The sequence below is a fragment of the Sesamum indicum genome, linkage group LG11 (genome assembly GCF_000512975.1).
Source record: "Sesamum indicum cultivar Zhongzhi No. 13 linkage group LG11, S_indicum_v1.0, whole genome shotgun sequence".
NCBI lineage: Eukaryota > Viridiplantae > Streptophyta > Magnoliopsida > Lamiales > Pedaliaceae > Sesamum > Sesamum indicum.
Window position 1 is genome coordinate 10,294,077 of NC_026155.1, and position 15,616 is coordinate 10,309,692.

General features: G+C 35.3%; 3 protein-coding genes across 7 annotated transcripts in view; 2 read left to right on the forward strand and 1 right to left on the reverse strand.

Annotated features, from left to right (window-relative positions):
- On the forward strand, nt 1-4,358 carry LOC105173884 (tRNA 2'-phosphotransferase 1). Its single transcript, XM_011095786.2, has 9 exons — nt 1-129; nt 269-688; nt 821-928; nt 1,703-1,850; nt 2,316-2,405; nt 3,276-3,330; nt 3,422-3,544; nt 3,763-3,819; nt 3,910-4,358. Exons 2-9 carry the CDS (start codon nt 504-506, stop codon nt 4,032-4,034), a joined length of 891 nt encoding a protein of 296 aa, XP_011094088.1. The 5' UTR covers nt 1-129; nt 269-503; the 3' UTR covers nt 4,035-4,358.
- LOC105173930 (AT-hook motif nuclear-localized protein 16) lies at nt 6,404-7,409 on the reverse strand. The gene has a single exon (XM_011095850.2). It carries the CDS (start codon nt 7,346-7,348, stop codon nt 6,596-6,598), a length of 753 nt encoding a protein of 250 aa, XP_011094152.1. The 5' UTR covers nt 7,349-7,409; the 3' UTR covers nt 6,404-6,595.
- LOC105173885 (structural maintenance of chromosomes protein 2) overlaps nt 8,341-15,616 on the forward strand; it is a 9,743-nt gene continuing 2,467 nt past the window's right edge. For 3 of the 5 annotated variants that reach the window (XR_848789.2, XR_848788.2, XM_020697616.1), the window contains exons 1-14: nt 8,341-8,620; nt 8,996-9,108; nt 9,222-9,293; nt 9,390-9,503; nt 9,761-9,829; nt 9,919-9,975; nt 11,145-11,198; nt 11,273-11,335; nt 11,475-11,537; nt 12,000-12,164; nt 12,255-12,410; nt 14,590-14,670; nt 14,774-14,826; nt 15,110-15,231. Coding sequence is in view for 3 of the 5 variants with exons in the window: in XM_020697616.1 (XP_020553275.1) it covers nt 8,431-8,620; nt 8,996-9,108; nt 9,222-9,293; nt 9,390-9,503; nt 9,761-9,829; nt 9,919-9,975; nt 11,145-11,198; nt 11,273-11,335; nt 11,475-11,537; nt 12,000-12,164; nt 12,255-12,410; nt 14,590-14,670; nt 14,774-14,826; nt 15,110-15,191 (1,332 nt within the window). In the remaining 2 variants the exon portion in view is untranslated. Of the gene's footprint in view, nt 8,621-8,993; nt 9,126-9,221; nt 9,294-9,389; nt 9,504-9,760; nt 9,830-9,918; nt 9,976-11,144; nt 11,199-11,272; nt 11,336-11,474; nt 11,538-11,999; nt 12,165-12,254; nt 12,411-14,589; nt 14,671-14,773; nt 14,827-15,109; nt 15,523-15,616 lie in introns of those variants that run through there. The other 2 variants (XM_011095787.2, XM_011095788.2) reach the window with 2 other exon arrangements.

The window sequence follows — 15,616 nt, forward strand, 5'->3', positions numbered from 1 at the left end:
AGAAATTGAGAATTGCCTATTCACTAAGAAGTGAAATTTCTGTCTCACTCTCTGTGGTCGTTCGAAGTGAAGAATCCATCGGCACACCTTCGCTCCGACTCCACCATTAACATGTGATTTTTGTTTTTGGTAAATTTCTTTTACAGTTTGTAGAAAAAATGCCTTATTGAATTTTTATTAACTTTGTTTGGTTGTGCTTCGACTTCGGCTGAATTTTTGTTATGTTCTTGTGAATATCTATGTTTTTTACACAATCTTTTTGATTTAGAGATGATCTTTTGCTCTGTCCTCTCTGATTATCGAACCCAATGGATCCTTCTGAGCCTCAAATTCATACTGTGCCCATTTGATTTTCGTACACGGCCTGACCCGTTGCCACACGGGTAATAATATGGTACGGGTACTGCTATGCCCATATTCAATTGAACACTTGGGCTGACCCGCTGACCTAACCCCTGCGTCATCACAAGTCGCTACCCCCCAGGAAATCAGCTTCGGCGTAGATGTGGGCTTCACTCACCAGCGTTGGCTTACGAATTCTGTGCAACCGCCTTGTTTCTGTGCCATCTGTCGTCGCCGAAGCTCCTCTGTTGCATTTGAGATTCCGGAGGTCCACATTCATGGAGAGTCGGCACAATCCCACCGCTGGAAGCCGCTATTTCACCTCCTCAGCTCATTCTACCAGAAGGTAAATTTCTCGTTTTCCTTGTTCTTTTATCTGGAATTTTTTTTTCGCGGTGGGGAAATTGCTGGATTAAGCGATTTTCGCTGTTTCTAATGTCTTTTTGGCTGATTATTTTTCTTTAATTTGTGATGGTAGTGGGGTTAGAGGTGGAGGATTGGAGATGGAAGACAATCGCCGAAGATCAAGAGGCCGTGGTAGCGGATCTTCTGGGAATGATAAAATTGATGCTCTTGGCAGACTACTGTATGTGCAGTTTACAAATGCATTCGGTTTTCTATTTAAGTTTTTGCAAAATTTTCGTTCTCTTTTAAGACGCCGGTTGATGTTGATTACGAATGTCTAACTAGATTCTGATACACTGAAAAGAAAAAGGGAAATGTTTAAAAAATTGCCAAATTAAGCTTTCACAAAATGAAAAAAAAAAAGCCTTGGAATTCCATGAAAACGAAGTGGGGCAATCAAGAAAGAGTTTTATCAAGTTGGTTTCTAAGATTTTGGAGCTCACTCGAGGGAATTTATAAATTGTAAATGAATAATGAGACTGTTTTGAATTAAATTGGTTTGTGTATTCTTGTGTTGTGTTCTTTTGCTGATTTGCTGCTGTGCTGAGTGGTTGAAAACTTGGAATGAAAAGTATCAATGTAGGTTTTGTGTCCATTTTTGTTGTAGTAATAAAGAGATAGCATAAGTTCTTTTATTTTTATAGATTTTTAATATTTGTTCCATGTTTAATACTTGGTTGTCTTTTCACTGCAAATAGGGTCTTGGGAAAAGATGATTGTTTTCTTTCCTTTTTTTTTGGTTGGTTTGGAGGAGATGAGTGTGTTTCTACATATTCGAAAAGTTAAGAGAGTTTTATTGGGTTTCAGTTTATACTTCTATTGATTCCATCAATTTTAGGTGTAGCAAACAGAATGGATTATTGAGCTGTTGGTTTGTGCAATTGAATTCAAATGAATTGAATATACTTGTATATTTTTTAATTTTAATTTAGCTGTTTTTGACAAAATCATTCAGGACACGTATACTGCGGCACATGGCTTCTGAGCTGAAGCTAGAAATGAGGAGTGATGGATATGTCAAGGTCCAAGATGTGCTGAAGCTCAATTTGAAGACTTTCGCTAATATTCCTCTAAGATCGCACACAATAGAGGATGTTAGAGAGGTATGACTTTTTTCCAATTTATTCGTATGAAATTCAGAACGTGACTGTGATTGAGTAGTTCAGAGTAGTATTCCTTCAGTTCTGCCAACATTCGGGACTTCATGGCACATGATTGAGACCAGAATCATTTAAATCCGTTGTATTTGTCATAAAACCAAGGCAGTGATGGCTAGTTGGAGCCTGAGTATTCATTTAAAAAGATCTTACACTAAGATGCTTGTAAGTTATACCTTTCATCTTAAGATTTACTTGAGTTATTTGTAAGTGATCACCTTTTAAGTTTTCTCGCAATTTTTTTGTTGAGTTCCCTGGAGTGTTACACTTTCAAGCTTAATGAGATATATACCATGTATTCTGCTGTTGTTGTGTTGTTATGCATGTTTCCTTCAATATATCTGGGTGTTTTATACATCATCACCTAATGCCCGACAATACTATGATTTGATGATGTTTATTGTTTTATAGGCCGTCAGGAAGGATAACAAGCAGCGGTTTAGCCTATTGGAAGAAAATGGGGAGCTTCTTATACGTGCAAACCAAGGTCACACTATAGCGGTAACATATCATTTGAAAAAGTGCAATTATGTCTGTATTTTTCTGTTATGTATCCAGATGGAAACAGGATATGAAGCAGACCATCTGATATTTTCTAAATGTTCCGTACAGCTCATCTTTTATCTTTTTTTTCCCCTTCTTTTGCTCTTTCTGAATATTTTTATTATGCATTGGGTTAGGATGGTGGATACTGAAATATTAAAAATGATAGGAGAAATTGAAAGTTCAAACACATTAGGAGAATTTCAATTATGGATAATCGAGGCTGGGAATGAATTTATTTTGTGTTAGTTTATGGGTGATTATCTTGAGAGTATCTCTAGAAAATACTCAATCAATCTCAAAAAGCTTCTGATATGATGGGCCTAAAACTAGCATTGCCTAATGGGGGCATAATCACTCTAAGCAAGGGCTGTAAAATTCATTTGATCCAATCAGTACTGGAAATATTTATGTTGCTGTTGGATGGAACCCAAAACATGAAAAGCAGACTGTCCATGCCAGTATTCTAATCTGAGCTTGAGGCAGAGACAGTCAACCTTTTGTTTCCATAATATTGAGCAGTTACATTGGATCAATCGTGATGTGACTTATTTAACCTTTTACTTTATATCTGACAAAGTCAATGCATCAGTTGCTTTGCTGCTTTTATTGTTTAGATTGTTAACTGTGTGTTTATGCTGTAATTTGCTGAGTGTTTTCTCTTAGCATTCAGAGGGCTTTGTTATCCAGACAATCCCAGTTGTTTTCCACATATATGCCGTTCTTCAATGCTCTTTACAAGCTAATTTTCATGTTTTATTGGCTGGGGCATTTGGTTGTTTCAGACCTTTTCTAATGTCTCTTTCTTCATTCTTAATGCTTTGACAGACAGTTGAAACTGAGAGCTTGCTTAAACCTATAGTTACGCCTGAAGAAGTTCCAGGTTAGATTTACCACTGTGTTCCCCTGTATCATTGTTGAAGAGGTGTAGGGAGTTATTTCATTTTTTTGGTTCTCTCTATGGTTATCTGCAGTTTGTGTGCACGGAACCTACAAGAAGAACTTGGAATCAATTCTAGAGGTGGGTCTCAAGCGCATGAAGAGATTGCATGTACATTTCTCTTGTGGCTTGCCAACAGACGGGGAAGTCATTAGTGGTAAGATATTGATATTAGAACCACATGCTAAATCTGTCGTGTACAATTTGTTGCTTGAGAACCTCACATGCTCGTTACTAGACTTGGTGAGAATAACAAAAGGATAAAAAGTTAGTTAAGGTGTATATGTGGAGATGGATCTGAGAATTCAACTTTTGCATTAGTAGGCCTTTATATCAGTGCGTTATTCGTGTTGATATGTAGACATGATTTTTCAGGTATGAGACGAGATGTTAACGTGTTAATCTTTCTTGATGTAAGAAAGGCTTTGGAAGGTACAATATTGTCACATCTGAATACCTCTTACTATTGAGAACAAATGGGCTCTTGTGCTTTTTTATTCTCACACCTTGTCTTCTGCTCAGAGGGAATGAAGCTTTACATATCAGACAACAGGGTGATTTTAACAGAGGGGTTTGATGGAGTGGTCCCTGTGAAGTACTTCCTGAAGATAGAGTCATGGCCAAAGAGAGAGCTCATACCTTTTTAGATGGCCTATTGTCAATGGAAACGCAAGTAGAAATTGTCTTTTGGGTTTCCTGAATGCTTTACATATACTAGGATCAGCCCAGTAAGGTTTTTCGTTTTTCTTTTATTTTTCCCCTCCATACAAATCAGAGTTACTGTTTAGTATTTGCAAGAATCGCATTGTTCCGTTGCAAACATCTGTTTGCCTCTTATTCTCTCGCCAATATATGTATATGTGTGTGTGTGTGTGGTACAAAGTGGGAAAACAAGGAACTTTTGTTCTGGGACTCTGTAATCTTCTTTCGTCGGTGCTTTTGTGGAATTTACAATTTGAGAAAGTTATTGAGATCTAGAGTGATGCAAATGATTTGGAGCGATCTACAATCATGAGTGTCGTGCCATTTTTGTTTAGTTTGAACATTGAAAGTATCTTTTTGGTTGGGGGAGTTGAGAATTCTCACTAATTGGAAGACAACAAAAGTGCAGCTATTGTTGTTCTTACATGATACACTTGTCAATTTTGCTTGTTAATGCGATGCCAAAAATGTGACAAAAGATCGGTCGGATATTGTTATTTGTTAAGATTGAATGAACATGGATCGACTCTTTGTGTATATCTGGAAATAAATTATATAAGACAAAGTATACACTCAACTAAATTTTTAAATTTGGCCTATAAATACAAGATCTTTGTACTTGATTGCTGCACCCAACCGATCCAAGTCTCATATTTCAACCCTTAATTTGCTTACAATTATTGCACACAAGTTGCTCTTTCCTTTCAACCTTAATAATTTGCAATGGCCAACAACAATGCTGATCAACTGTTGAAGAACATTGGCAGCAAGCAACCTCACCCAAAGATTTTGTTTTTTGGTTCTGCCACTTCTACTTATCAGGGGTCTCTGCTTAATCAATTTCTCGTGATTTCAATTACTCAACATTGAGATTCTTAATCTTTTTATTCAATTAACATCGTAGGAAGACGAAAAAACTAGGGTTGGATGCCTACAGGTTTTTAATTTCATGATCTAAAATCTTGCCAGGTATCAAATTGGTTGCAGTTCTAAACAACAACAATCATCATATGCTAGTACACTGTGGATTTATATATCTACCAATTGAAACGAGTCTACCAATTAGTCGAGCTCGAATCGATACGACAAGAATTAGGTATCACTAAGAGCATGGAGATAGTATATCTATACCTATATATACAAGGTAAATTACAATTACTTTTTTTGTAATTTGCTACAATTCTCCTTGTTTAAAAAATTACTAATACCTTCTCGATTTTAACAGTCGTCTAATAATTAGCCAAATCCGTTAGGTTTTCATCTATTTTTTTAAGATAAACTGACTAAAATCAAAATAATAATTTTATTTATTTTTTTAATGGACTAAGTAGATATTTTTTTTATAATTTTTAAAATTTTTTCATCCACCCCATTTGATTTTTTATAAATTTTTAATTTTGTTAAGAAAATACAATAAGGACAGAATTGCCAATTTCACACCTCCATCTAAGGATTATATAATTTCATTAAACATTAAGGGTATTTGTATTTTTCAAACAAAAAGAAGATATTCATAATTATACCAAACCTTATGGAAGGTCGCTGTAATTTATCCTATATATATATATAGTTCTTCAAATTTTTAATCTCAACACAAAACATAAATTTTGAATTGAATATGTTTTTTTATATATAACTTAACTAGGTTTAATTTGTTTTTATATATATGATTTTTGCAGTAAAGGCGTGAATCTCAAAGGTTACTTTTTGTGGTCATTATTTTATGAGCGGAGTAAATGATATACAGTTCGATTTGACATAATTTATGTGGACTATGTCAATAGTCTAACTAGATACCCAAAACTCTCCGCCATATGGTACATGAATTTTCTGAAGTAAAAAATTCTTTCATGTCCAAAGAGAGAAGTCCAAAAAGAGATATATATGCTTCTCCGTTTGTTTTTAATCCTAAATCAAGAAAGTTATATATGTTAGCTCCTTTTAACCCTTGAAAGAAATGAAAAATTAAACATCAAATCCATTAGAAAAAACGAAGAAAACATCAATTTGATTGGGAAAAAGAAACTTACTGTTATAAATCAAAGTATTATTAAATAAACTAATTATAAACCAGTAAGTTAATATTCAATGCTAATATTTTTATATTATTTTTTAAAATTATATTATTATTTAGTCTGACATTATTTTAATAAACTTTAACCACAAACTATAAAAAATAAATTATTTTTTTCTAAAATAAATATATTAGAGTAATTTTATTTTAAACTTACTGTTGTAAACCAATTTAAAGAATAAATGAATTCAATAAAGTAATTATATTAAAGATTAAACAGGAAATAATTAAGACCTGAGAATAAAATTACATTTCAAGTTCTCCCACTCTTTTGCATAATTAGTAACTACTAATTACAATTACAGTTAAAATTACTCGATAGTGAAAAAAAATAAAAATTATAACAATTGATCGAAAGAAATAATTATTAATTAATCATATATATTGCATACCAAGCCCTCTTAACTGATTCAAGAACATATTTCAACCAACCTAGGACTTCGACAGAGCCCGGCCCGGTGCCCATGTATAACCCTCAGAAGGCAGAGTACAATTAGTCAGCAAATTCTGCGGAATCCCGCACACCTGATCATCACAAACATCAACATGGTGGCGCTGCCGATTGTTCTGGTACTGCTGTCCGACAACCATCTCATCATCGTCCAACGGCAGGCGATCAAAAGTGGCATTCATGAAAGTAGCAGCCATGATCACCACAGGGCCCGAAGCAATAAGCGGCCCCACAACACTCCCTCCCACGACCTGCCCCTGAGGCCCGGCAAGATACACTGCGAGGCCCGTCACTCCCGGCGGGGCCGGTGGGGGCAGAATCGAGCCGAGCAAAGACAGAATCTCGAACCTGCCGTGAAGAGTGACGATGGAGCCCGATGACGACGGCTGCCGCAATGTGACATTGGTGACGCAGCCCGTGGCGCTGAGCACGCATATTCCTCGTTGCTTTCTGCGGGCGAAGTTGACTAGACTTTCGCTGACGTCGCAGCCGGAGGTTACTTCCATTGCGTGGGCTTTCAGCGCGTTGGCACTGTCCCTTGTGATGATGATGGGGGGTTTAGGCTTGTTCTTGGATCCCGCGGGGCGGCCACGGGGCCTGCGAATGGTTTGGGCGTCGGGCTTGGGCAGCTTTGGGACAATCATAATGCCTCTTGCATCTAGACGCGGGGCGTGGTTGGGCGAAACGTGGAGCTCAGGGCTTTGCTCCAACAAGTTATCTGCTCCTCCAGCCATTATTAATTGTGTGATGGATGGGAGTAGTGTGCGTATAAGTAGGAGAAATGGGGTACGTAAAACTGTGGTGAAAGACGGAATAAATGATTGTGGATTAGGATATGGTTAAGTGAGGGTAATGATATAGTAATAGTAGATTCATTATAGTCGTGAATGCACCTTCCTTTCCTAACTTTTAACAGATTTTTCTTTCATGTTTATTGCCTTTCCCAACAATCAAACCATTTCTGCATTACTATTTTTGCTTATGGATTTTCATTTTCAAGTTGTTTATGGGACAAGTGAAAACATATTTAATGTTTGTCGTAATTTATAAATATTTTATCTGGGTATTTTTAACTATTTTATCATAAATATATATAAAAAATACATGATTTAATTATGAATAATAATTTTTATCTCCCAAAACACAATATTAAACATACAATACTTATTTTAAATTATCTTAAAAAATAAATCCAAACATCCATACTATCTCTAACAAACACTTATTTATTTTTATTTTTCTATCTCTATCTCTACAAAACACTTAGAAAACAAATCCAAACACTATGAAATTTTTTTGCAAACACTCCTTTGTTTCTTTCACAAGTAATCATATTTTTATTTATACACATTTAAAATCAATTTACTTTATTAATTTTGTTTAGTTATTTATTTTATATTTTTATTTAATTAAATAATATAATAATGATTTAAATTATGTACAAAAATCGAGTATGATTAATCGCCAGTTATATTATTGCTATTTTTGCCTATTTTCTCTTTCTTTTTTCAATTTTAAGTTTTTTCTCATATTTCCTCGTTAAATATAATTTATTTCTATTTTTTGTTTTATCTCTTCAGAATTTATTTCAATATTTTCAATTTAATGTATTTTTTTTGAAAATATTGGATAACTAATTAAAATAAATAAACTATAATAAAGAATAAATCATTATTGAAATATTTAAGTACAGGCAAATCAGAGAGTCATAAGTTGTGGGGTAAAATAGTAAAAGCCTGCAGAGGTCTTCTCTCTCAAAATTCCGAAAGCCAAAATAACTGCTCGCTGCGACGCTGTGTGCTCAGTTCCGTCTTTAATGGCGTTCCGGCAGATAGTCTTCCTTGTTTTAGTTTTCCTGCCGATGCTATTGGCAGCATTCGCGTGGGCGGACACGATGCTACTCTCTGAAGACATCGCGGATTTGCGAGACCATGATGGCGCCGTATCGCAATCAGAAGCTGCAGAACTCGAACTCCGCCAACTCAAGTCAAAGATTTCTTATTTAGGTTCGTAAGAATATATAAGTTTTCGTGTTTCTGATTTCCAGTTGGATAGTAGTGAAACAGTATGAATGTCATAGTATTTCTTTTTTTCTAATTTCAACTTTCTAATTGAGATTATCATTTTTTTTTCAAAAAAAAAATATAGTGTAAATTTAACTTCGCATTGTGTTACGGCCTATTAAAAGTTTGAATCATGGGCTTAAGTCTGATACATTATTGGAAGCAAGAAAATAGTTTTTTTGGGCTTTGTCTCAGCGTTTGTAATTTGTTACGGTAAAGTGTTGAAGGTTGAAGCTTTTATGATTGCTCTGAGATCAGATAAGAATATATCATAGCATTTTCTCTTTTTGATATTGGTGATTGTGAATCTGATTGAAGAAACCATCATTGAGGACCGAACGGCTGAAGTAAAAAGGAAGGATGGTGGTATCAAGCAATTGGAGAAAGTTATTGAAGATAAATCAAATCTCTTGGCTTCATTGCAGACTGCAGTATGATCAATGCAGTTGTAAAATTTGTTCAATGGATTAGAATTTCTCATTCAATCACTGAATGTTTATTACTCTCAAGGAATAATTCTCTTTTGTTTTTCCCATTATACTAGGAGAAGGAGTCGTTGGAAGTGAAGGAACGGATAGGAGAGGTTAATGCACATGCTAATGAACTCGAGAAACAGGTTTATGCAAAATCAAGGAGAATTAACTATGGTGATCTTTATGTTTACTTCTTATTGAAGAAAAGTGTTGTGCTTCTCATGTGTGCCATGCCATAGATTTTGAATCTTAATAAGGAGATAGAAGCACAAAACAGAAAGAAGGACAAGCTGGAGTCCCAAGCAAATGCAGCTGAGGAAAAGATTGAAGGGCTGAAGTTGAAGCTTGAAAATGTATGCTTAATTTTATGATCACTGGAATTCCACGAGCACTCCTTTGCGACTTTTGTACTGCAGGAAGCGATTCATCATTTTGCATTTATTATAATTTCTTGTTGATTTTAATTTTCCATTGTTTGTTGTTCTTAAATTTTAGTGGACCTGTTATATGGTATTCTTTGATTTCTCCATTATCAATGATGCAGTTGCATCTGCAAACTATTGTCTTAACATGCAATTGAATCCTTTGATGTACCTTGCTTCATTGTCAGCTCCGGAAGATTAATAATGAACAAACATCAAGAATTCATAAGGCTCAACGTGCTCTCCAAGCAGCCGAGGTTGTATCAGTCCCTAGACCTCTTTTCTTCTTTTAGTAGTACAAGGTGTCTGTAGCCTCATGAAAGAGATAATTTTGAGGTGGCTACAGGAAGAAATGCTGAAAGCAAAACTGGAGGCTTCTTCAATGACCAAACAACTCAAAGAGGTGATCTTAAATTTCATCTTTCTTTGTTTCACTAATACTTTCTGCTTCTTGAAGGCCTCTGTAAGTTAATTCTAAAACCAAGGTTCTTCACCGGACATAGTAACCTGCTTATGTGTTAGATTTGTATGATTAACTTCTGGTTGTTATATTTTAAAATTCTGTCTGTGAAAGATTGATATCCTTACACTACATTTCTCAAGTTTTTGGAATTTGAAGATTATCATCTTTTTTCTTGAAGCCATGGGCCAGCTTATAAGAAAAATTGATTTAAATAAATGTTCAAGTAATATTAGTTTAAAAGGAAAATAAAAGGAAGCTGAGGCATTATTTTGTCATTTCCAGACCTCATATTTTTATGATTCCTGGAGGAGATTTGTAGAGGTTAACAAAGCAAAGAAAGCGCCTGGTGAAAGGTGTAAAACGTCATATGGTCATAGTTGGCGAAGCCATACTGAGAAGTCAGCAGCATGAAGGACAATATACATGTCTAGTTGCTCTGGAAGTGAACTAACCAATTATTAACTAAACAATCTGAATTCATTTTATATTCTGGTTATATAAGTTTGTTCTGAAAATAATTTATGCTAATAAGGAAAATGGTCAGTTGCCCATTTGACCAGTCAATTCTAGTTAGTGTAACTATGAACTTGGGACTATAATTATAATGAAACAATGTTTTGACTCTCCTGCCTTAAACTAATTCTTATGTTTTAATAATTGTCTTGTATCACTCAGTGTACTGCTAAATTATCAATATCTTTGGTTTAACCATTTGTTCTTATCAGATAGCATTTAATTTTTTTCGAGCTCCAGTTTCAGAGTGGAGAGAGAGTTCAGAAAAAGTAATAAAATTAAGATATGTCAAGTATGGATTGTTTTTGGCGTGTAAAGTAGACCCCAAAAATTAAGTAGTCATGCTAAGGTGTATGTACCAATGTTGGACATAGTATAACAAGTTAGGTTGGTATTAGCTAAGAATATAACTACAAGTTTTCTTCGCATGGTATTTTTACTAGAAGAAACTGAAAAATCTGGAGGAGGAAAAAGCAATATAAGGAGACATAATAGCAAAAGAAAATACTCCTCTAAGTTCAGCATAAATGAATTGCTTTTTATGGGTTGTTCTCTGTTAGATTGACTGACTTTTTAATGAGTTTAACAATTACTAGGTTCACGGAGCAAGGTTGCCATCTTCGTTTTCTGCTCATATAGTTCACTGTCAGGTAATACACTTCTCTTACGAGGTCAATCTTATTGATTCTAACTGTTCATCTAATGGTTTATCTTAAAAATGTAGTCGTTTGTCTTAACTCTCTGGAATCAGATTGGGAGACCGGTCTTCAATCCAACAATTCAAGAGGTGTTGTTCTCTTATAGTATCATCTATTCATTGATCATTACGCTGACTGCCTGCTGTATCAATATCCAAGCTTGATTTTTACCTGCAAAGGATTTTGTGTGCATTAGTTGTAATCATTCTAATTATTACATTTATTCAGGCTCTTAAGCAAAAATATGAAGTTGAAAAGTGGGTGCAGCATCACTTGAGGACAATAAAAAGGGTAAGCTATGACAATTTTCTTTTTCCTTTTCTATTTTAATCTTTTTCAGGCTCTTGAAATACTATATTCGGCAAGAAATGGCTAAAGGGATTCTCCAGTACTGGCTTCTTGGGTGAATTTGGTTGACCTTTTATGTGCTGGAACTATTTTGCAACTACAAGACAAGTGTTGCTATTCCCTGTGGTCTTGGTGCATGTAATTCTTTTGCATCTTTTTTTCTTTGAATTGTTGTGATATTAGTCATTTTCCTTTGCCATTTGTTTAATTGCGTATCATATCCTATTGTTCAAGTTTTCGCTTATCCCTTTGAACTACTATCAAAATTCAAAGTTTAGTACTTTGGGTGCTAGATTTTGTTTTGTGTCAATACATTTTTTGGCCAATGATATCTTTAACTATTATAATTTTCTGACTTTGTTCACTGATGGCTTTCGTAATAACTTTTCTACTCCATGTTTCAAGAAATGGTTCCCAATTATCAATGAACACTACAATGCTATTGTGGACAATTATCATCCGTTGCTGCAATCATTTTCTACTCGAGCCATTCAGTATTATCATGTGGTGCATAGCACCATTAAACGTCACATAATGAATATACGAGAGACGGTGGACCCATACTTCCAGGTACCCAGTGAAACGCCTTTAGTGATGATAATAATCTGCATTGTCAACTTAACTCCCATGCCATCAGTCATTCATTGCACATTTTGGCAGGAAGCAAAGATGTTCGTGAAGCCATATGTTGATCAAGTTTCAGAGATAACTGAACCTCATCTTGATAAAGCTTGTCTATTCATGAAACCCTTCTCCAAAAAAGTGATTCACTATCATCAGAAGATCTCTAAGAATGTTCGAGAATATCATTCCCTGGTATGAACTTCACCATATGACTTTCCCATTTAGGATTATTTTTCTCCCTGTTACCGTTACTTGCATCAGTCTCATTTACTCTTTCTCCCTCTTTATATGTTTGTTTGCTCTTTCCTCCTTTGCCTCTTTTCAGTAAACTGTTTTTTCATTGAATTGTAGTTGCTGACTTGTTTATGTGATGTTGTTCCTTGGGGGTATGGCTAACTTGTTCCTAGTTTTAAAACTTTATTTGTGTTTATCCTCAGGACAGTAGATGATACGTATTTTGCTAAACAGGGGAAGACACTACAGCCGCTGAAAACTTTCTAAAAAGTAGATATTTACTCTTTGTGATAGTTTTGTTGTGATAAAGCTTTGTTTTTTCTTTTGGATCATTGGCCTGATAAAGCCTTAATTACACGAGAGAATGTTCATGTCACTGACCTCAAATAAGAGTAAGAAAGATTAAGGGATAATTATTTACACCATCCTCCCATAATTTTGTGGGTAATTATAGAAGCTTTTCATCTTAGTCCCGAAATTGCAAATAGCGTCAAGAACCCCACCCCCGTCTCCATCTCAAATTGCAAATAGCGTCAACCACCCCACCCCATGCCTGATCAACTATGGATATTTGGTCAAAATTTATGGAATTTGCAAACAGACAAGTTTATTTTTGTCAAGAGTTCAATAATTGTAGGGGTAATTGTTTTGTAAAAGGATGTGTATGTATCTTCAATGAGCTTTTTTTTTTTGTTTTAATCTTTTTGCATAGGAAATCATTGAGGCCATTGTTGAATTGATTTCCTACGCAATCAACGTTAGCACATTTATGCACACCTAAAGTAACTTAATAACTAGGGTTATGGCGAGGTATGAGAAAGACATGACATTCATTATTGAGCTATGCAGTGATTGTAGATTGTAGAGGATTCAAGGAAAGATTGTAGAAGATTCAAGCAAAAAAGCAAAAAAAGAAAAGGAAAGACATCGGGACAAGAGAAAGAACGATGAGTCATTACTGACATGATCTTCTAAATGCTGAGTCTAGTGGAAATTTTAATGTTGCATTGCGTGGCCCATATTTTTCTTGGTTTCTGAGGTAGAGAAACCATTATTTTAACAGAATTGCCAGAATATAGATGTTATGTTTATTTTTTGGTCAGTTAATATCATTATCGACCGACATAGTACTTTATTAGTATATTATTGAAATGGTTGAGACTTAACTGGATATTGGTAGTTGTGGTGAATTTTGTAGTATGGAGTCATAAAATTACTGGATAATCTTTTTAGGACGTGGAACTTTAGATTCATTACTTTTTGGAGGATTAATTGTAATGTTATTGGGGCGTTATAAAAACATATGACATCTTGAAAATATGTGAGTCCATTTTGAGAAGTTTATAGAAACTCTGGTAATGACTTCTTCAAATGTTAGACTGAGTACCAGAAGAGAATGAGTGTTAGCCAGGGATGTGTGTTAGAGGAGAACATTGTATTTTCAAACCAAATCAAGATGGGAGGCTTGTGTATCACCCAGAATTAATTATTCCTTAATGATGTATCGTGGTCAATTTATTGCACCACCCTATGGGAGGAATAGAAGGAAGGAGCAATCGAGGGAGGCGCACCAACCTCTCCTTTTCTTTGTAGAAGCAATGATGGAGGGAAGGGAAGGTTAGTGGCAAGGAAATGCCTTAGTATAAATTTTAATTCCTTACAAAATGGAGAGTTGCCTGAGGTTTGAAATTCAAAGATAAAATATTTTCCGTTCCTTTTGATTTCTTCGTTATACCAACAAAGAGACCTTGGGAAAGGTTAAAATTAAATTTATTTCTCTTCCATCACGCGCCTTGCCACCAGATATACTATTAATCAGCAGGTTGAATCCCATCTCTACTGTTGAGGAAGATGATAAAGTGGATTCCTATTTGCTCATATATTCTTCTTTATGAAAGCAAATGTTGGCATTTTGACTTATCCTTTAAAAGTTTAACCCCTGCAACCCAAAAAGGAGTACTGCTCAAACGAAAAACTAGACATTGTCACATGAAAAACTCAGGAACATAAGATGAAGGAAAAGAGTGGCTTCAGTGATGCAGCGATCTGAACAAAAATTTTGATATATGCTTCTTTCTGAGATGGATGCTTTCTATATTATTGTCACGAAAATCTAACAAGATATTCAATTTCAAAGGTCCAAGCAACTCTACATGAAACACTAAACAGTTACGAATTGACAAAGCCTCTGGCAACTGAAAGGCTGGTTCAATTTATGGTATGTCTGCTATATAATCTGAATTTAAGGTACTAATGCTGCTAAATTTGTCAGTTTGAAATGATTTCCTGTACTAACCTTCGCTCTCTGGCAATCATTGCAGGCCTCCATTCTGATTGTGCTGCCTGTGATTCTTCTTTTTAGAACACTTCTACCGTAAGCATTTGTGATTCCTTAAGTTGTTAACCTCTTTTCACTTGCAAATTGTCAAGGATCTCCACAACTTTGATTCCTTTGCATCAATCCATCCACCACTATATATGTGGAGCCACATGAATCAGCAAGTGACTCCACATGAACATGTCGGCTGATGCTCGGAAGCTATAGCGAGTTCAGAATTAGAGCCCAATTACTGCTCGTAAAATAGTTAGCCGTTTAAAAATATCATTGCCCTTGTACTTATTTTGAATCTTGTGACACAAATTCACATGAAATGCAGGAAAGAGCCAAAGAAGCGTCACCGCAGCAGCCATAGAAGCCACACTCGCCGGAGGGCCAAACGTGCTAATGCAAGCAAATGAATTTGCTCAAGATGGTTTTACTCCAACTTTGGAGTATAAGGTACAGTTACGCTTTCGTACACAAGACTCCTTTTCTTGGCTTTGCTCGTAAAATGGACAAATACGATCAAATGTAGCTACATTTGAAGTTGATTCTTGTCCTGTTGGTAGAGGACAGGTTCTTGGAGCCTCTCTAGGGGACTAAGTTTCAAAAATATGATAGCTTTCATTTCCCATAGGCTTTCAATGAACTTGTTATACTAGTAGTAGGCCAGGTGATGACTGATGAAAACAGACCAACATATATCTTTGATTAACTATTATTTTCATAGTACTTGAGCATATGAATTCATCTTTGGAATATCTCGGAAAATTAACATCGACAACTCAACTAGCCTGTAATTTGCTATCCTCTTGCCCGGTACGGAAAGAAAACTTTATCTACA

What these genes read in the sequence shown, in the direction of transcription:
- LOC105173884 (XM_011095786.2), top strand. Translation starts at nt 504, where the DNA reads ATGTGGGCTTCACTCACCAGCGTTGGCTTACGAATTCTGTGCAACCGC. An exon ending in ACCAAGGTCACACTATAGCG is followed by an intron (nt 2,406 to 3,275) that starts GTAACATATCAT and finishes ATGCTTTGACAG; the next exon opens with ACAGTTGAAACTGAGAGCTT. An exon ending in TACGCCTGAAGAAGTTCCAG is followed by an intron (nt 3,331 to 3,421) that starts GTTAGATTTACC and finishes GGTTATCTGCAG; the next exon opens with TTTGTGTGCACGGAACCTAC.
- LOC105173930 (XM_011095850.2), bottom strand. Translation starts at nt 7,348, where the DNA reads ATGGCTGGAGGAGCAGATAACTTGTTGGAGCAAAGCCCTGAGCTCCAC.